Here is an 18,657-nt window from a genome sequence, read left to right on the forward strand (position 1 = left end):
TTCCTGTTTTCAAGCGTCCCAGCCCATCGTTGCATCCCATGATTCAGTCAGTGTTCTTGTTTGCTCTCACACATAGACACTAGTCTTGTTTATGTTCCGGCTTCCCTGTACAACACACGCACACGCATGCACGCATGCACACACACACAATCCTCAAGCCTTTATCCTTGACTACAGACATGAATTCTTTGTATATGTGAGTGGGGGTGTGAGTTGGGAGAGTGCAGTTTGGGGCACAAAGGGGGAAATGTATACCACTACAGTCCACACAGCCAGTTGAGACATGTGCCACCTCATGTTATGAGCTTCTTTACAAGCATTTTAATGAGCAACAAGAATGAACAAAAAGAGATTATTTTTCTTGCTAAGAGGCCGCAGTTGGAGTCTCTTGCTCTTTGCACAAAATCGTAGCATTTTGCAAATTGTAACATTAAGCACAGATCATTTGGGATGTAGCTAAAATGAACATGATCTTCCTTAATGAAGGAGAAATATGGCCATCTGGTTATGTTCGAAATGTTCTTTGCTGTTGTTGAACATTAACAAGGAATACTAGGCTAATGTTGTTTGTGTGTACGTGTGTGTGTGTGTGTGCTGATTGCTCCACTCTTCCAGCAGAGATCTTATCTGAACTGTATATCTGCTATCTCTGCCTGAGGACTTCCTCCATAGACCTGCAGGCAAAATGAAGTGCACACTACAGAGATTGCTCCTCACCAAGCGTGCAGCATGTTTGTGTATGAAGATATTTGTTGTAGAGAAAGAATGCTTTGTGGTCCTTTACCCATATATAATATATGTACAGTATCTCACAAAAGTAAGTACACCCCTCACATTTTTGTAAATATTTGATTATATCTTTTCATGTGACAACACTGAAGAAATGTCACTTTGCTACAATCTAAAGTTGCTCTACATAAAGATGGCCTAGGCTATAAGAAGATTGCCAAGACCCTGACACTGAGCTGCAGCACGGTGGCCAAGACCAAACAGCGGTTTAACAGGACAGGTTCCACTCAGAACAGGCCTCGCCATGGTCAACCAAAGAAGTTGAGTGCACGTGCTCAGCGTCATATGCAGAGGTTGTCTTTGGGATATAGATGTATGAGTGCTGCCAGCATTGCTGCAGAGGTTGAAGGGGTGGGGGGTCAGCCTGTCAGTGCTCAGACCATACGCCGCACACTGCATCAAATTGGTCTGCATGGCTGTTGTCCCAGAAGGAAACCTCTTCTAAAGATGATGCACAAGAAAGCCCACAAACAGTTTGCTTAAGACAAGCAGACTAAGGACATGGATTACTGGAACAATGTCCTGTGGTCTGATGAGAACAAGATAAACTTATTTGTTTCAGATGGTGTCAAGCGTGTGTGGCAGCAACCAGGTGAGGAGTACAAAGACAAGTGTGTCTTGCCTACAGTCAAGCATGGTGGTGGGAGAGTCATGGTCTGGGGCTGCATGAGTGCTGCCGGCACTGGGGAGCTACAGTTCATTGAGGGTACCATGAATGCCAACATGTACTGTGACATACTGAAGCAGAGCATGATCCCCTCCCTTTGGAGACTGGGCCGCAGGGCGGTATTCCAGCATGATAACGACCCCAAACACCTCCAAGACGACCATTGCCTTGCTAAAGAGCTGAGGGTGAAGGTGATGGACTAAACCCTATTGAGCATCTGTGGGGCATCATCAAACGGAAGGTGGAGGAGCACAAGATCTCTAACATCCACCAGCTCCGTGATGTCGTCATGGAGGAGTGGAAGAGGACTCCAGTGGCAACCTGTGAAACTCTGGTGGACTCCATGCCCAAGAGAGTTAAGGCAGTGCTGGAAAATAATGGTGGCCACACAAAATATTGACACTTTGGGCCCAATTTGGACATTTTCACTTAGGGGTGTACTCACTTTTGTTGTGAGCGGTTTAGACATTAATGGCTGTGTGTTGAGTTATTTTGAGGGGACATCAAATTTACACTGTTACACAAGCTGTACACTCACTACTTTACATTGTAGCAAAGTGTCATTTCTACACATGAAACGATATAATCAAATATTTACAAAAATGTGAGGGGTGTACTCACTTTTGTGAGATACTGTGTGTGTGTGTGTGTATGTATGTATATATATATATATATATATATATATATATATATATGTATATGTGTGTATATATATATATATATATATATATATATATATATATATATATATATATGTGTGTATATATATATATATATATATATATATATATATATATATATATATATATATATGTGTGTGTATATGTATATATGTGTATGTGTGTGTGTGTGTGTGTGTGTGTGTGTTCATGAAAGTCTATGTGTAAAGATTGAGTTATAAGGATTAGTGTGTGTGTGCAAGTGCAGAGGGTGGCGAGGACGAGAACGCCCAGGAATGTGGTGGGTTATTGTGAAATATGACAAGTGCAGAAGCCGTTCCTTCCTTCCTTTCAGCCTGCAAGTGCTCATGGGTAGAAACAAGCCAGGCATTTCTGATACACACGCAGACATTCCCCGACACCAGGGTCATCTGGGGGGAATCACAAATACAGACTCGCACACAATTCATGCTGTCAGAAGTCTAGGGGGGCAATGATACACTGTGGTCATGATTCCAGCTTCACGATTTACGATTCAGTTAGATTCTCTGAGTATTTTGAACAAAATTTTAACAATGGAAATGAATGACTGAAAAGACTCCTTTTTATTTCTGAATTATAACGGTGAAAAACAATATGCATTTCGGTCACTATAAAATGAAATAAATAAACAGTTGCTACAAATAGAGGTTTAATATTGTAAGCATATTGTACAACATATCTTAAAACTAAATTTATAAATTCTCCCAGAAATTTGATTGAATAAACAAAGTGCCAAGCATCATTTTAACCGGAAATAGAGCTTCAAAGTCGGCTAAAACGCCTGTCTTCTGCATCCGCTTTCTCAGGCACCGTACATTGCAGCTATGTGGGGCTGGAGTTGTTTTATAGCAACTGAAGAGCTCTTTTTCACCATTATAACATGGCTGTGTAATCGTATAATGTATAATGAATATCTGTTGCAAGCCGGAGCTATAGGGCACAACGGGTTCTCTATGGTTTGCACTGATTGGGACCTCTGATGTTCAGACAGTGCAGTATTAAACGCATATTTAATCGAATGCTAATTTCCGAGTTGCACATTTCCACGATGCACGCAGTGACATTTTTGCATCGCGATGCGTCATGTCACGAGTCATCATTACACCCCTACACGATGCTAGTCATTGTTAATGTACTTTGTGGGATAACTCGCCACTAATAATTATAGCTCAGTTGTAAACCCCCTCTGTCTTTCTCGCTCTCTTTCCTTCTCTCCCATACATAACTGCTGGTTTGGAATATACTTCTTCTGAACTGATTTCCTCCCATTTTTGAGGCATTGGATGGTGAGTGTTTGCCTTTTTTCTCTGCCGTTCCGTGGTGCGGGAGTTCTGCCGATAATACGGCTTAAAGGAAATACCTGCTCTGCAAAGAGGATAGTGTGGGTGGAGAGCCTAGAAGGTGAATCACTGTGTTCAGTAGCCAACTTCAGTTCATTTTTGCAAACTTCCTGAAACCTTGAGAATTCACTCCTCTTTTTTTTTTTTTTCTTCCCCCTGTGAAAACAAAGTAACCAATCCACTTTGCAGTTCTGCATGCACTCAAAATGTTTTCAGGTATTGTGATGAGGCATGTTCTGAGTGATACCATACATTACAATAATATCATCAAAGCTTTTAGTATAAGCCAGTATCCAATATTGTTTCTGAAAGCCTTTTAGTAAGTGAAAACATCTGCATTATAGCACTATTGAATTCTCGATTCTTGGTCAGAAGGTATTGGTTAATTTTCTACATCAGCTCTGGCAAACATTTAACATATAATTTTGGTCCCCAGTTTATATTAATGAACAGCTGATTCACAGGGACTTGGATGACTTATGCTCCATGCAAACGGATTTAAAAATATCGTTAATGATACCCTTCTGGAAGGAGTCTCCAGTGCCAGAACTTTGTAATAGTCAGAGGTACAGCTGTAACTTTAGGTTTTTTGACACAGGAAAGTCCGAGACAGAGGTTTGCGGTTTCTCGGTAACATGACTAGTAATTATTAACTTCATGAGAGAGAGTAAACTTGACTTTTTAACAAATACAGTTTTTTAATACCAATTAGCAAATTGCTGTGTGGTGTAAGAGGAGTAAAACACTTCCGGACATTCTGTTATTAGAAAATAATCAACTTTTTAGTATCACAGTGATATCACAGCACCTCTTTGATGTATTTTTTAAAAGCAGCACGTCCTAAAATGTTTCGTTCCTTAAACATCTCCTGCAATCGCATACATGATTGATGTCAATCAGCATAACGCATGCATGGCAGTGGATGGGGTGGGAAAATATGTCCAGTCAGGTTTGTTACTGATCCGAAGTTAGCCCTAGTATTAGTCAAATTAGTATTCTGTGTCAGACTGATACATCCATAATTGTGCTCTGATGTTTATCCATCAATCTTTTTATCTCTGAGTTTCAGTGCTTAATCTTAATCTTTCATCATTCTCCTAATTTCCTAGTTTGTTTTTTAAATCTTGTTTGCATGATAAAGCAAGTCATTTCCTCTAGTTCATGAAGCTCACATGCATATCTCAGATATAGAACTTATGTTCGAAATGTCAGTTTTCATGTGAACATTTTTTTTTGCGTCATTTCTCCTTTTTAGTTCTTGATTACTGTTTGAAGTCTCTAGGTAAAGAGAGAAGGTAAAAGATTGAATGCCCAGTTGAAGTTAAAGAACTGATCTGTGATTATCCCCCCTCTCGCGGAACGATTTGGCAATCGGACTTCAAACCAGAGAAATGTCTGGAAGGCTTTAGGAAGCCGGTTCCCTTCCTTTGGTCCTTGCGCTGCCTGCGGTTGCCAGATTGGGCTGATTGATTTCTTTGCTGGCTCGGTTGGAGCTATGCAGCAGTTACGCTTGGCTCGAGAGTATGCTAATTTGTGTGGCTCAAAGCTACAGAGAGCTTTTTTTTCTCTTCTTTGAATTGTGTGTGTGTGTGTGGGTGTGTGCGCGCGCATGTGCGTGTATTCTGTGGGATCTGTGCTTGACTAGCCATGTCGACCTGCGTGTTTATTCCCGGACATGATTTATGTGTGTGTGTGTGTGTGTGTGTGTGTGAGTCTGTATGTGTGTGTGTGTGTGTGTGTGTGTGTGTGCCAGGGCATTCCTCAGCCCTTTCTCTTCCCTTAACTACCACGCAGGCAGCTACAATAATCACTATGTGACCTTAAGACTAGCTGTCTGCATTCTGTGCTCTGCAGCACTGTGTATGGAATGTGTGGATTGGTCTGTGCTTTATCAGTTCAAAAGGTGTGTGTGTGTGTGTCTTCATGATTCATTGTTGGTATAATATATATATTTTTTGTGAAGTTCCCTTTATTTGTCTTGTTTTTTCATTGTCTTTTACCATGACAGGCCATATGTGTTTGCATGTGAGTATACATTGTGTATCCAAACACACACACACACACACATACCTCAAAGACAGGCGGTGCTCAGTGAGGGGCCCACTAACTAGCTAACCGCAGTTGAGAATGCAGGGCCTCTTCATTAGCTGTCATGCTCTGCCAAGTGAGTGGGCTGCTGTAGAAGTCTGAGCTCCAACCACAGCTACTCTACATAGCTTGCTGCAGTGCTGAAAAACAACACACACAAACACCAGCCAGCACCGGGCCAAACACTACCATTTACACTGTACTGTCTGAATAAGACTCTATAACGAAGGTGCTCAAGGTGTATGTGAAACACAGCACCTACGAACCCTATTGAAATCGCCAATCATGTACGATCAGGAAAGGCTTTTTTTTTTTCTTTTCCTCACACTGCCTCCCTCGTCTGCAAACGTTTTGGTAATATTAGGAAATATCGGATGGAGGCCTGGCCTTCATGTTTGTCCATGTACACACACATTGTGCTCTTCAAATCGTCTGTGACGAGTTTATTAGCCACGAATAACTTAGAATAGAGGATAGACAGTTATTATGGGTGAACTCTATAGATTTCAGAGTTAGTCTCAGTTTGGACTGGCTAAAAACTGAAAACAACAAAAGATATTGCAGGCGATAATTTATTTGGTTTTGCAGTCATATAAATATTAGAGTCTGGTACCGAAGGGACCGTTCCATTTTTGATCATATCTGAATTACTAAGGGGCTTAGTGGTTAGTACGCTTGCCTCGCACCTCCGGAGTTGGTGGGGATGAGGGGGGGAGTCCTTCCTCTGCCTTGTGTGCGTGGAGCTTGCTTGTTCTCCCCGTGCTTCGGGGGGTTTCCTCCAAGTACTCCGGTTTCCTCCCCCAGTCCAAAGACATTGGTATTTCTAAATTGTCCATAGTGTGCAATTGTGCCCTGCAATGGGTTGGCACCCCTCCCAGGGTGTCCCCCACCTTGCTCCCCGAGTTCACTGGGATAGGCTCCAGGCTCCCCTTGTGTAGGATAAGTGGTGCAGAGAGTGGACGGATGAATTACTACAATGCAAACTACAAAGTCACACAGTTTATCATGATGGCAGATGGCATGCTAATGGAATGCTCTTCTCTCTCTCGCTCTCGCTCTCTCTCTTTTTCTCTCTCTCCCACAGATGACAGTATCTCAGCAGCGAGCGTGTCGGACATGCAGGACCGGCTGTCGTCTCTGGAACTGCGTGTGCAGCAGCAGGAAGATGAGCTCACCGTGATGAAGGCCGCGTTGGCCGATGTTCTCCGACGCCTCGCGCAGTCCGAGGACATGGCTGCCAAGAAGCAACAGAACACAAAAGGTAAGAGAGCACCATGTGTGCATGTGTGTTAGAATAATATGTCAGTATTGAAGTTTCATATCGAAGTATAATTGGCTAATCTTTTACTGTGCTTTACACTATTATATTAAGGAGAATTACTGTTGTCTTTAGTTGTCATACGGGAGATTTCTCAAACTTCTGCGGAACTCTCATCCAGTAGAATGAATAATAGGATTGTCTTCACCAACATGGATGCATGCGATGCTGCCTTTAAAAAGACTTGGCAGATTTCTTCCAACTGGCCGCAGTGTTTAGTTCAGAAGTATGCGAAACACTTCTTATAAATTCTGCGTTCCGTGTGATTCACAGCTGCACGTGTGTAAATACACTCACTGTCCACTTTAATAGGAGCACCTTTAAAATAATGCAGATACATGTCAAGAGCTTCGGGTTAATGTTCACATCAAACATCAGAATGGGGGGGAACAAAACTGTGACCTCTGTGACTTTAACCATGGCATGAAGGTTGGTGCCAGATGGGCTGGTTTGAGTATTTCAGAAACTCCTGATCTCCTGGGATTTTCACACACAGGAGTCTCTAAAGTTTACACAGAATGGTGCAGGGAAGGAAAAAAAACAGTCCTGTGTGCAGAGGGTCTGCAGGCTAAAACACCTTGTTGATTAGTGAGATCAGATTAGAATAACCAGACTGGAACTGGACTGAGCAGACAGGAAGTCTATAGTAACTCAAATTAGCATTCTTTATAACTGTGGTGAGCAGAAAAGCATCTCAGAACATACATCAAGTTCCACTGCTGTCAGCCAAGAACATGAATCTGAAGCTATCATGGGCACAGACTAACCCAAACTGGACAGTTGAAGACCGAAAAAAGACCAAGTGATTTATTTATTTTTTTCCCCTAATCTTCAGCTGTTCAGTTTGGGTGAGTCTCTGCCCATGATAGCTTCAGATTCCTGTTCTTGGCTGACAGGAGAGGAACACAACATGGTCTTCTGCTGTTGTAGCTCATCCACCTCAAGGCTCTATGTTTTGTGCATGCTGAGATGCTTTTCTGCTCTCCACGGTTGTAATGAGTGATTATTTGAGTTACTTTATCCTTCCAGGCAGTTTATCAACAAGGTGTTTCCACCCACAGAACGAAATGTCACTCGATGTTTTTAGTTTTTTGCACCATTCTGTATAAACTCGACACTGTTGTGTTTCTGAAATACTCAAACCAGCCCTTACCATCATCCATGCCACAATCAAAGTCACAGAGATCACACTTTTTCCTTCATTCTGTTTGATGTGAACATGGACCGAAACTGTTTCTGGATATTTTTTTTTTTGATTGGCTAACTGCATGAATGTGCAGGCATTCAGGTATTCCTAATAAATTGGACGGTGAGTGTGTGAATAGAGCAATTTTTTATTTTTCATTTTTTACCTGACATCAGATTTGCCAAGTTGAACCGCAGTACTATGTTTGTGAAATGTGCAAATGGTCCTTTTTAAGGCTAGAGCTTGTGTCCTGCTCAGTCATTCATTCATTCAATTAATCAGTCAGTCAGATTGGGCTTCCCAGAAGTTTAACTGAAGCAGGTACGTAACCCGATTCTGAATACAAGTAACTTTCCCCTTCGAAAAATCAACATAACTGTTTTAACTTTAAAAAAAAAAAAAAGTCGCCTACTCTGAAAACAGCCATGGGAGCTGAAAAGCACTCAGGGCTTTGTTGTATGTTGAAAAACAAAACAGAGAAAAAGCATTTGTGCCAAAAGGAAAACACACACACACACACACACACACACACACACACACACACACACACACACACACACACACACACACACACAAACCCGCTTCTGGCACCATCTTAGCCCATATCCGCTCTCGACCTCCTCCTTTCCCGTTCCCACTCTGCTCTGCCACCAGTAGCAACTATCGAAGTGTGTGAGCGTGTGCATGCATGTGTGTATGCATGTGTGTGTGGTCTATAGATGCTAACAAACATATATTTTTCATGCTTCAATAACAGTTCCCACCATCTATCACTGCCCTGCTAACTGTAGTTTGTGTGCGCACAAGAGATTGAAAGTGAGTAGGCGTGTGTATTTCCTAGCAGTAGTCTTCTCCTTTTCCCCACAGGGGGAATAAATGGAAATAGCTTTTGATCTATAGTTTATAGCTCTGTAAAGCCTCAGTCAAGAATCAGGTCTAAACAGAGCTTTTATAATACATGATGCATGAAATTACCACAGGCTCTCTGCTGAGCGTGCGGTGATCACAGTCCGCTTTCCAAATTCCACCGTGTCATGTTTGTCGAAAAAGGAGGAAATGAGAGTAAGAACTGTACTTCTTTTTTTTTTTTTTTTTTTTTTCCTTTCAATCATACTTCCTTTAAGTGAAGTACTTCACACTTTAAGTGAAGATGAACAACATAATCTTTGTGGAGTAGGAACTTCTCTGTTGTCAGACTTTGTTGTAGTCTGGCCTGACCTCAGAACTCCTAAGTGTGTGTCGCGGCATCTCTGTTTTTGTGGAAAAACTGAAACAAGACTAAGAAACACGACATCGTAAGCAGACACGTCTGTTTCGAGCTGCTTTCTGTGCGCTGTTCCACTCCTCGTCTCTCGTCTACCGTCTCCATCACGCTCGCTGAGGCATTTCATACGAACTCTCTTCCGTGTCATGTTCTATTCTATTCCCATCCTTTCCCACAAAATCCTGGAAATTTTCTATGTATTTCTTTATATTGCCTTCTTCCCTAAGATCCTCCTTCTTGCAGGGTTCATCTCCAACCAAAATCTAACACCTATTACAGTTCATCAAGAACTTCTTAAGGCAATGCTTAGATGGTTAGGTGGGCGCGAATATGGTTGGAACTAAAGTTTTCAGGGAGGTATATCTCCAGGAACAGGTTTGGTGACCACTGCTCTACATAGAACACAATTTTAGGGAACAGCACATGTGATTGAAATAAAGGATTTCGTGTGCTACATTATAACCAAGTTCAGTTCACTTTTATTAACTAGTATGGAAGTTTTAGCAGTAGACATTGTCATAAAGCACCTTTGCAAAACAAATCCGGATATAGATTTGGATTCCTAATGAGCAAGCCAGAGGTGACAGTGGCAAGGAAATGACATGAGGAAGAAACCTTGAGTGGAAACAGACTCAGATATTCTGGGCAAGATGAGATTATGAATCATTACAGGAGAAGAGGTGTAGAAGAACGGTTTTGCTCATCATTCTGCAGCAGTAGTTACGTTCAAAAACAAATATATGTAATGCTATAGAACACCTATTAACAATAACCTGATGTGACAAGCTAACTATAAACTAAACATATGTGAATATGGACTATGAGGGGGCACGGTGGCTTAGTGGTTAGCACGTTTGCCTCACACATCTGGGGTTGGGGGTACTCCGATTTCTTCCCCCAGTCTAAAGACATGCGTTGTAGGCTAATTGGCATGTCTCAGTGTCTGAATAGGTGTGTGTGAGAGTGTGTGTGTGATTATGCGATGTGGTGGGTTGACGCCCCGTCCAGGGTGTACCCCGCCTTGTAGTCCCCTGGGATAGGCTCCAAGCTCCCTGTGATCCTGTGTCGGATCAGCAGTACAGAAAATGGATGGATGGATGGATGTGAATATAGAATATATAGCTCACTACCTCGACTATGTATTTGGACATCTCTACAAATGGGCCTGATAACCCAGAAAAAAAAAAAAAACGACTGGCCACAGTTCAGAGACTCTAGTTTTCTAAACATAACCCAGCTCAGCTTCAGTAGCATTTGTTGTGGCTCGTTGCGGCCAATCACGCGCTTTATTTAGCTTATTTATTCGCATTGTTTTCACATTGACCCAGAAACTAACTACAGGGCTAGAGATATTTAGACAGAAAAGGGACCGTTTTCACAGACTTTCATGGGTTCATTTTATTTATCCTGTCGGGTCTGTCTAGCGAGACGATGACGTGCATTGTTTAAAAAGAATTCGAAAACAGAGTACATGTATGTGTGTATTCTGTTTGTCAAATTCAAAACAGACATGTCGCATCTATTAGTGCAAACGTGAAGCTTCGCTATGAAATAAAACATGTTAACTTAAAACGGTCTTAATGATGGTCAAATGGTCACTAATAGTTATTAAAAAGGTAATTGTTGTTTTTTTAGTTGAACACTGCTGATATAATGAATAGTTTAATTTTGAAAACAATACTTGCTTCTTTCAATTAACTCAGTTTCATTGTGTTCTCAGTCTGAGATAAGTAATCCGACTGTAATTAGTACTCTCTGTTCATCTTTGCTGTCTGGAGGGCTGTTAATGTTACACCTGGGTGTCTTTTTTTTTTTTCCCCAAATATGATTAAAAGTGCCAGACTGCGAGTCTTTTATAATTCTGCCTGTGCATGATAATGTCTGATCTTGTCAGGATTTGACTGTGTTTGAGAGTGTCTGGTGGAGACAAAAAGAACTCTGTGATATGCATGGATATAAGGCAGAGACTTCCTTCATTATGTTGGGTCACACGGGATCTCCTGAGACTATACAGACATACACACACACACACACACACACACACACACACACACACACACACCGCAGTCTGATGAGAGCAGCCACATGTTGCATATGTTTTTGTTGTGAGCTAATGGAGTGGATAACTGGGCCATGGCTCCAGATCACCTCTCTTCCACCACATGCACAAACACAAACACAAACACACAGAGGCATCCACTCAGGAAGACGTAATTAATCAAGTCTACCCAAAAAAAATTACAGGGTACAGTCATACAGTAATTACAAACATCTCTGCTATAACCAAAAAAAGACACGTGACAATCCGATGAGCAGAGAAATGCTGAGCACAATTATATCAGACCTTTACATGAGCACGTCACTGAAAGCGAGTTTTAAATAGCCTGGCTGATGCAAACTCCTGCAACGGTGGCAGAGCTTACCCTAAGAATGACGTACAAAGGTTAAGATTTGCTCATTAAGGCATTTACAGTTATAACGCTGCTGTCAATTTTACCAATACCAATCCCCAAGATCCAGAGATTTGCCTCTGGTATATGTTCAGGCTACTGAATACTCATCCCGTAACCAGCTTTTCTGTTCTTACTGATATCTCTGTGGAGATTTTGTCGATGTCGATGTAGATGTGCCATGCTTTGTTCCAAAATAATTAATGCTTTTAAATTCATCTGTAGAATGTAAGATTGCTGTACTTGAGTTGGATAATATCGACGTGTTCATGAGAAACCTTGTTTAACAGGTTTAAAAAAAACCTGTTTAAAACACAACCTTTAAAAAAAAAAAAAAACCTTATGGCAATCAAGTCTTGTTTTTCCGGAAAGAATTTCCCATACACGTGTAAAATCCATGCCCTGTTTTAGGCATGGTTCAGGATGTGTTTCCTCTCTAGGGCTTGTTATGATTAGATTTGAGCGTTATCTGATTCTGCAAGAGAAATACCATGTGCTCTGGCTGCTTTTTTTTTTTTTCCTCTCCGTATATTGCCTCAAGTGATGCTGCTTTTGTATTTTACCCTCATGTTGTTTTTCTTTAAGGAGCGACAGCTCTCTAGCTCAGCTTGCCTGGCCTAAACCCTTCCTATGTAATCCAATTAGCTTGTCTGCATCCTGTCCTTATTAAGCTATCTTTTATCCTGCGCATTCTACCTGCCCTCCCTCCCATCTGCCCTCCTTATCTATACTTGCAAATCACCTTATATCACCAGCCTCCTTCTGATTGTCCTCCACTGACTTCTTCTGTTTCGCCAGAACACCTCAAATGCCAAACTGCCTACAGAACAATAGTGGTTAGAAAGATCACTAGTATTGCTATAGTAAGAATGGATGTGTACTCATAACTGTGTGTATCCACACTGTAATGAAATAAATGAATTGTCTCTGACTCTGTTGTGCAGGTCAGACACCGCTGCGCGAGGCTTTCTCCATGTCCTGTATCGCTAACGGCGGCTCCAGCGGCCGCAAGTCTCACAGAGACAGCTCCACAGTGTCCGTAGCCAGGAAAGAGACGCTGTCCTCTGCAGCCAAAAGGTAATACACACTTACAAGCATGCACACATCCTCAACTCGGATCGTTAACAAAAACAAAGCACACAGTGTTCTAATCACAGTGTTGAAATCATGCCATCTCGTGCCTTTTTTCCTTGTAAATACCATTTCTAATCCCTTATTTACAGTGTATCGGATCTCAGACTTCCTAATAATCTGTTTGTTTCACAGCGTTTAATGTTTCAGTGGAAATGTGTTCATGGTTACATGGTTTGTAGATGTTTGCCGTTCATACACTTGAATACAACAGACTGCCACTGTAGTAAACTTGCCAGCTATTCTGTAAGACTTGGACCTTTGACCTGGAAGTTCTGTTGTGTTTCCTTATTTTTGTCAGTGCTGCAATTTACACAGGAATTGTTGATGTATACTAAAGATGAAGGAAGTAATTGAGTGTACTTTTGTTTTCTGCTTCCAGTAATTTATTTTTATTATTTAAATATATATATATTTTTGCCCATTTAACCTCTATACTGTCCCTCTATCCTGGTTGGCCTATTTTGCAGCGGTGTGGAGAAGAAAAAAGACAAGCCTCCGCTAGAGGAGATCAAGGAGAAGGAAGAGCCACCACAAGCTAACGATAAACCCCCTTCAACACCCAGCACACCACAGGCACCATCCCCTTCCAGCCAACCCCCTTCCCCTCATCCCCTCCAGCCTCAGAAGGCCACCCATGAGAGCAAGGGGTCCTCCCCAGCCAAAAGGTTCCTCCCAGCATCCACTGCAGCAAATTTACAGCGTACAGCAAAGCTCTGGCAACATTCTCACTATGCACTTTACCTCTGGCTAAGGGACAGGATTGACATGCTTCCCAAATCAAGCTGTTGCTTTGTAACAATGGATTATTTTGCTTGTAATCCAGATTTACACAAAAGCTTTAAAGAAAGATACTGAACGGCATAATCTGTCAGGGATTAGAGTTAATGCTGAGGCTTTTGCTAGTTTCATCAGTTTACTAATGAAGATATGAAACATGTAAAATAACGGATCAACTGTAATTTAAAGATAGTGGATGAAGAAAGCATAATGTCATGCCGTTGATTACACAAGCTGTGCTTAGCGAAGAAGCTACGTCATGCTTTTTTTTCCCTTTAGTCGTTATGATCTTTGCAGCTGTCCGATCTATACAAAGTATGACTAGCGTGTAATTGCTTCTAGCCTCTGAAGTAAAACATGCAAGAGTGTATGCAGCAGGTCTGGAATCAGTGGGATTGACTACTACTCTGGACTAATTAGTCATCAGATCTCAGAGCAGAAACAGTACTCCAGATCTGTGCATGATATCCAAATCTGTAACCAAGCATTAGCTCTCATGTGACATTGTGAGCTTGGAACGTGTCTGTATGTGTAACCAGCAATCAGGCTTATGCATTAGCTCAAGTGTGCTCTGACACCACAGGCACTATAATCAGCATGTATTTAATAAGCTCAGAAGCAATTTTGCTGAGATCTTCACATTGGCCATGCAGCCTGTCTAATCCAGTTAGCCTAAGCCATGACAAAGCAATTAGCCCCTTACTTAAAATTAAAGTTTCACGGTCTGATCCGTGGATGTTGGACTGTGCAGGTAATAAATTTATTAGTCGAGGCCTGGGCCATGGCCAGGAGAGTTAGCCAGACCAGGCATCTGCAAACAATTGTATTATTGTGTAGTCATGGATTATGAGTGTTCCACTCACGTTAATGCAAGTACATAACTACCGCACGGCTGAGTGGTTTTATGGAACCACTGCAGGACCACATAGTGCTTAGTGCTGTAACTTTTATCATTTAGCCTCAGATATTATCAAACAGCCATTAGTTTCTATTCAAGTGCTGGTAGTGCATGAGAAGCAGGACTTTTGAGAGGTGGCTTGATTTAAAGATGCAAACGGAGCAGCTGTTAGGTGATTCGTCATTGCACTGGCGCTCTCGTTGACTATCACTGAAGTGGGATTCAAGTTGTCACTCAGTGTAAAGGACAAACATTTACTGATACAGCATTCACACTTCAACTGGGAAGCATGTCTGATCTGCTGGACCCTGAAGCAATCTCTTTTCTGCTCCCTTCTTGCTCAAGGTTAACAGGGAGGGGACTGTTTGTATGATGATATTCCTTGCCGTGGGCCAGTAAAGGACTATTTCTGGGTGTTTTCTGTGTGTGTGTGTGTGTGTGTGTGTGTGTGTGTGTGCGCATGCACACGTGTGTGTGCGCATGCACACATGCGTGGATCACTCATGAATCCTTTTAAATACCTCCATCCACTGGCATGCTTACATGCAAACTAATACTCCAGACTATCCAGTTTAGTGGATAAACTAATCCAGTTTAGTGAAAGACTGAAATGTAATTTGTAAATAATAAGGCATTACTGGGATTTTAACAGACATTTTAACACAAGATTTCAAATTTATAAACAGCATGAATGGCTGTATATGCTTATAGTCTATAAAGGTGAACATGCAAGAATTGTTGCCATTAAGTACAGCTTCATTTTGTGTCATAGACATGGAAACAAATTGTATTCACTTCATATCAAATGATCCTAAACACTTCTGCTCACCATTCAATCAGTTGTATAAAATGAATTTTGTTGCAGATACCTATTATTAGGTACTGAATGTTGAAATATGCACCTATTACGTTTTTCAAATTTTATCTTTCATGTAGTGTGTTATAGAGCTGTTTGTGACTGTAAAATTGTCTGCACAGTTTCAAAAATCAAAAGTTATTGACTCCCAAAAGAAGGAATTCTGGATTCTGAACAGCTGAAACGAGTCGCTAGAAACCTATGTAGGTTCGTAACAGAAAGCCCCGCCTCTGGTTTTCATCGGCTGCTCGCTGACAGCGGTAGAACAATCACAGCAGACTGGGACACCTGAGCAATCACAGCAGAGTATGCTTTCTGAAAGGAGGAGTTTAGAATGAATCCTTTAGAACGGATCATTTAACGAGTCGTTTATGACACTGGGGAAAAAAGGTAATGCTGCAATTTAAATTATGAGCACATTAAAGTGTTTTTTGATCTTGGATGCATGTAAATCTATTGTATGAGACCTTTAAAATAAAATTAGGCACGGTTCAAAACCATAATAGGTGCGCTTTAAAGCTCTCTGCAGCGTTATATGTTCAACATAATTTGTAGGAAGCTGGGAAAAAAAAACGCCCAAAAAACCTAAAATAACAAATTGGCCAAAACAATGTACAAAGCTGTAGAAATATCTAAACTTCCAAATACTCCAAGTGCTCATGTTTGGAAAGTGGTGATCAAATCTCATGGCTGATACTTCGATTGATAAAGATTAATAAACTAAATTAATTTACTAAATTACTATATGTAAAAATACGCAATATATTATTTATCATTTTACTTGATGTTTTTCTTTTCCAAAATAATTCAAATATGAAATAAAATATCTAAATAATATAAACCAAGCAGTGTTTTGTTTAGACCATTTTACAGGGTGTCCCAAAAGTCTCCATACGCGGAGAAAATTAACACTATTTTAGCAAAATGTAACTTTTATTTACAATACCTCCTCTACCAGATTTCTTTGTAAACACGTACTCCCAATATGATGTGCTTGCCATGTTTTCTGTTAGTCCATCGCAACCATTTCGACAGCTTCAATACATTCTTCTTTTCTCAAAGACATTCTTCAAGCCTATCAGGAAAATATATTTTGCTAAAAAGTGTTATTTTCTGGAGACTTTTGGGACACCCTGTAGAATCTAAATTGTATGAGTACTTAATAAATAAAGTGTTGAATAAAATATGATAGGTGATTACTTTTAAAGAGTGAAGAGCAGTATAGCTGTGCTGAATGGAGGTTAGTGTCATTAGAGTGATCCACAGCTCAAGATTGTTTCATTGATATTGACATTTTCTCTTCAAGCACGGCTGCGCATGAGGATTGCGCTTCTCTTTACTATTTCCTTCCTGTTTTTATCTTGGTCCTTTTTCCTCTCTATATTCTCTCGTGTCTACTTATTTGTGCTCTCGCTGTCTTCTTAACCGACTGTATGCCTTTTTACTTTTTTGGCCATCAAACCAAATGACTGGGGTTGGAGTTCTTGTCTCAGATAACCTGTGTGTATACTAATCATTGAGTGGGGTGTGATTTCTCTTTATGCCTGGCCTGCCACATGCATGGACTCTCTTTTTTTTCAACAGAGCCGCATAACGCTCACTGTGTCCTTTATCATGAAGGCACAATTTTCCATTTCTTTTCTGTTATTCCAGGTTTGAGATCAACCAAAGACTAGGAAAGGCACGCACATATGGAGGGTGGCTTTGTTCTTGCTGCAAATTGTGATCTGAACCTGTTAATGAATTCATTCCAATCTCTGGAGATTTTTATGCAAATCAGTTGAGAGCAATCCTCCGATCTTTGCGTGCCTTTCCACTAAATTCTAACACATGCTCTTTGCTTGTGTTTGATGCAGCAGCATTTGTTCTTCCTCCTGCTTTTTGCACAAATGAAGACTAGAGTGTGTTTTGTGCTCTGTGCTTCTTCACCAGGGGCCACAGTGCAAAGCGTGGTGGAGGAATGGAGCGCTCTCAGAGCACCACATGGGAGAGTGGCGAGGACAACAGGAACAAGCTGGTCAAAGCCGCCTCCACTTCCAAACTGCTGGCCAAAGTTGTGAAGAATGCAGAGAAGTTAGTAATCTATGAATCCCCCCTTCTCCACCACATCCCTTTTTTCCTGACCACCTCTGTTTTAAGGAATGATCACTTCCATAAATAATCCCATTTAACATTACTCTCTTATCCATCCCCAGACACAGAGATCCAGTTATCAGCCAAGGTAAAGCTCCTTTTTTTTTTCTTCTTCTTCTTCTTTTCCCCTCTCCCTCCCCCCCTTTCTTTTTCCATTAGCACCACACACAACCTTATAATGAGTGCCATCAGTTTTGTTTGTCAGATCATTATAGCTGTTCTCTTCCTGGCGTGTAACGTCCTGTGTTTTGTTTTGAGAACTGTTATTTCTGTCTCATAACCAGCTAAAATGTCAACTCGTGAGAAAAACAGTCAAGGTAAGCTTTCCCATGCTGCAGGAAAGAAGTAGCCGTCAAAATGAGCATATTCTCACCGTCTCCTGCTTTTGGCTGGACTACATGCACCTGTCACTTACATTCCTTCTTAATAAAGTATGCTTTGTTGGCATGGCAGTAATAGCACGCAAACTGAAATTATGATTAAACGCATAATAGCTTTCTCTAATAACATGTTGATCTAGGTGAAAGATCAACAAAACATCTCTCTCTCTCTCTTTCTTGTTTATTTGATCTCCGTTTTCACCAAGACATTTCACCACGACGTACAATTTCTCTGTCTCTCTGGCCTTCTGTAATGATTCAAACTTAACTGTACATTTTTCCTTTCGGCAGGGCTAATGAGAAAAGCTGTTGTATGTTTTTAAAATAGTTCACCTGGTCTAAAAGAGGCACATTGTTTCATTAGCCGCTGAAATCTGATCAGTGAACGGAAGACGCATCACAGCATGTCTCGAGACATTAAACTTTTCACACAGGGAATTTCTTTCTGGGATATTACTGCTAGATCACTCAAATGCATCATCACTCTGGTATGCTTATAAATACCTTTCAGCAGAAGACATTAGCTTGGTGTGTCACAGACATTTGGTCACTTTTTTTGAAATAGGTTTATTTTGCGTTTAAGGGTTAATTTACTGTGCTGTTTATTTTAGGCTGGATGTACTGTTTCAGCCCAAGAAGTAGAACACTAAACAGAGCTAGATGGGAGAGAAGGGAA

At 41.1% G+C, this 18,657-nt stretch overlaps 1 protein-coding gene across 2 annotated transcripts in view; it reads left to right on the forward strand.

Annotated features, from left to right (window-relative positions):
- Window positions 1–18,657, forward strand: part of LOC128605396 (echinoderm microtubule-associated protein-like 4) — a 107,009-nt gene that overhangs the window by 63,706 nt on the left and 24,646 nt on the right. For both annotated transcript variants that reach the window (XM_053620797.1, XM_053620796.1), the window contains exons 2-7: window positions 6,670–6,846; window positions 12,748–12,880; window positions 13,405–13,602; window positions 17,401–17,541; window positions 17,664–17,689; window positions 17,886–17,918. In XM_053620797.1, the coding sequence (XP_053476772.1) occupies window positions 6,670–6,846; window positions 12,748–12,880; window positions 13,405–13,602; window positions 17,401–17,541; window positions 17,664–17,689; window positions 17,886–17,918 (708 nt within the window). The remainder of the gene's footprint in view (window positions 1–6,669; window positions 6,847–12,747; window positions 12,881–13,404; window positions 13,603–17,400; window positions 17,542–17,663; window positions 17,690–17,885; window positions 17,919–18,657) is intronic.

Source organism: Ictalurus furcatus, chromosome 3 (genome assembly GCF_023375685.1).
Source record: "Ictalurus furcatus strain D&B chromosome 3, Billie_1.0, whole genome shotgun sequence".
Taxonomy (NCBI): Eukaryota; Metazoa; Chordata; class Actinopteri; order Siluriformes; family Ictaluridae; genus Ictalurus; species Ictalurus furcatus.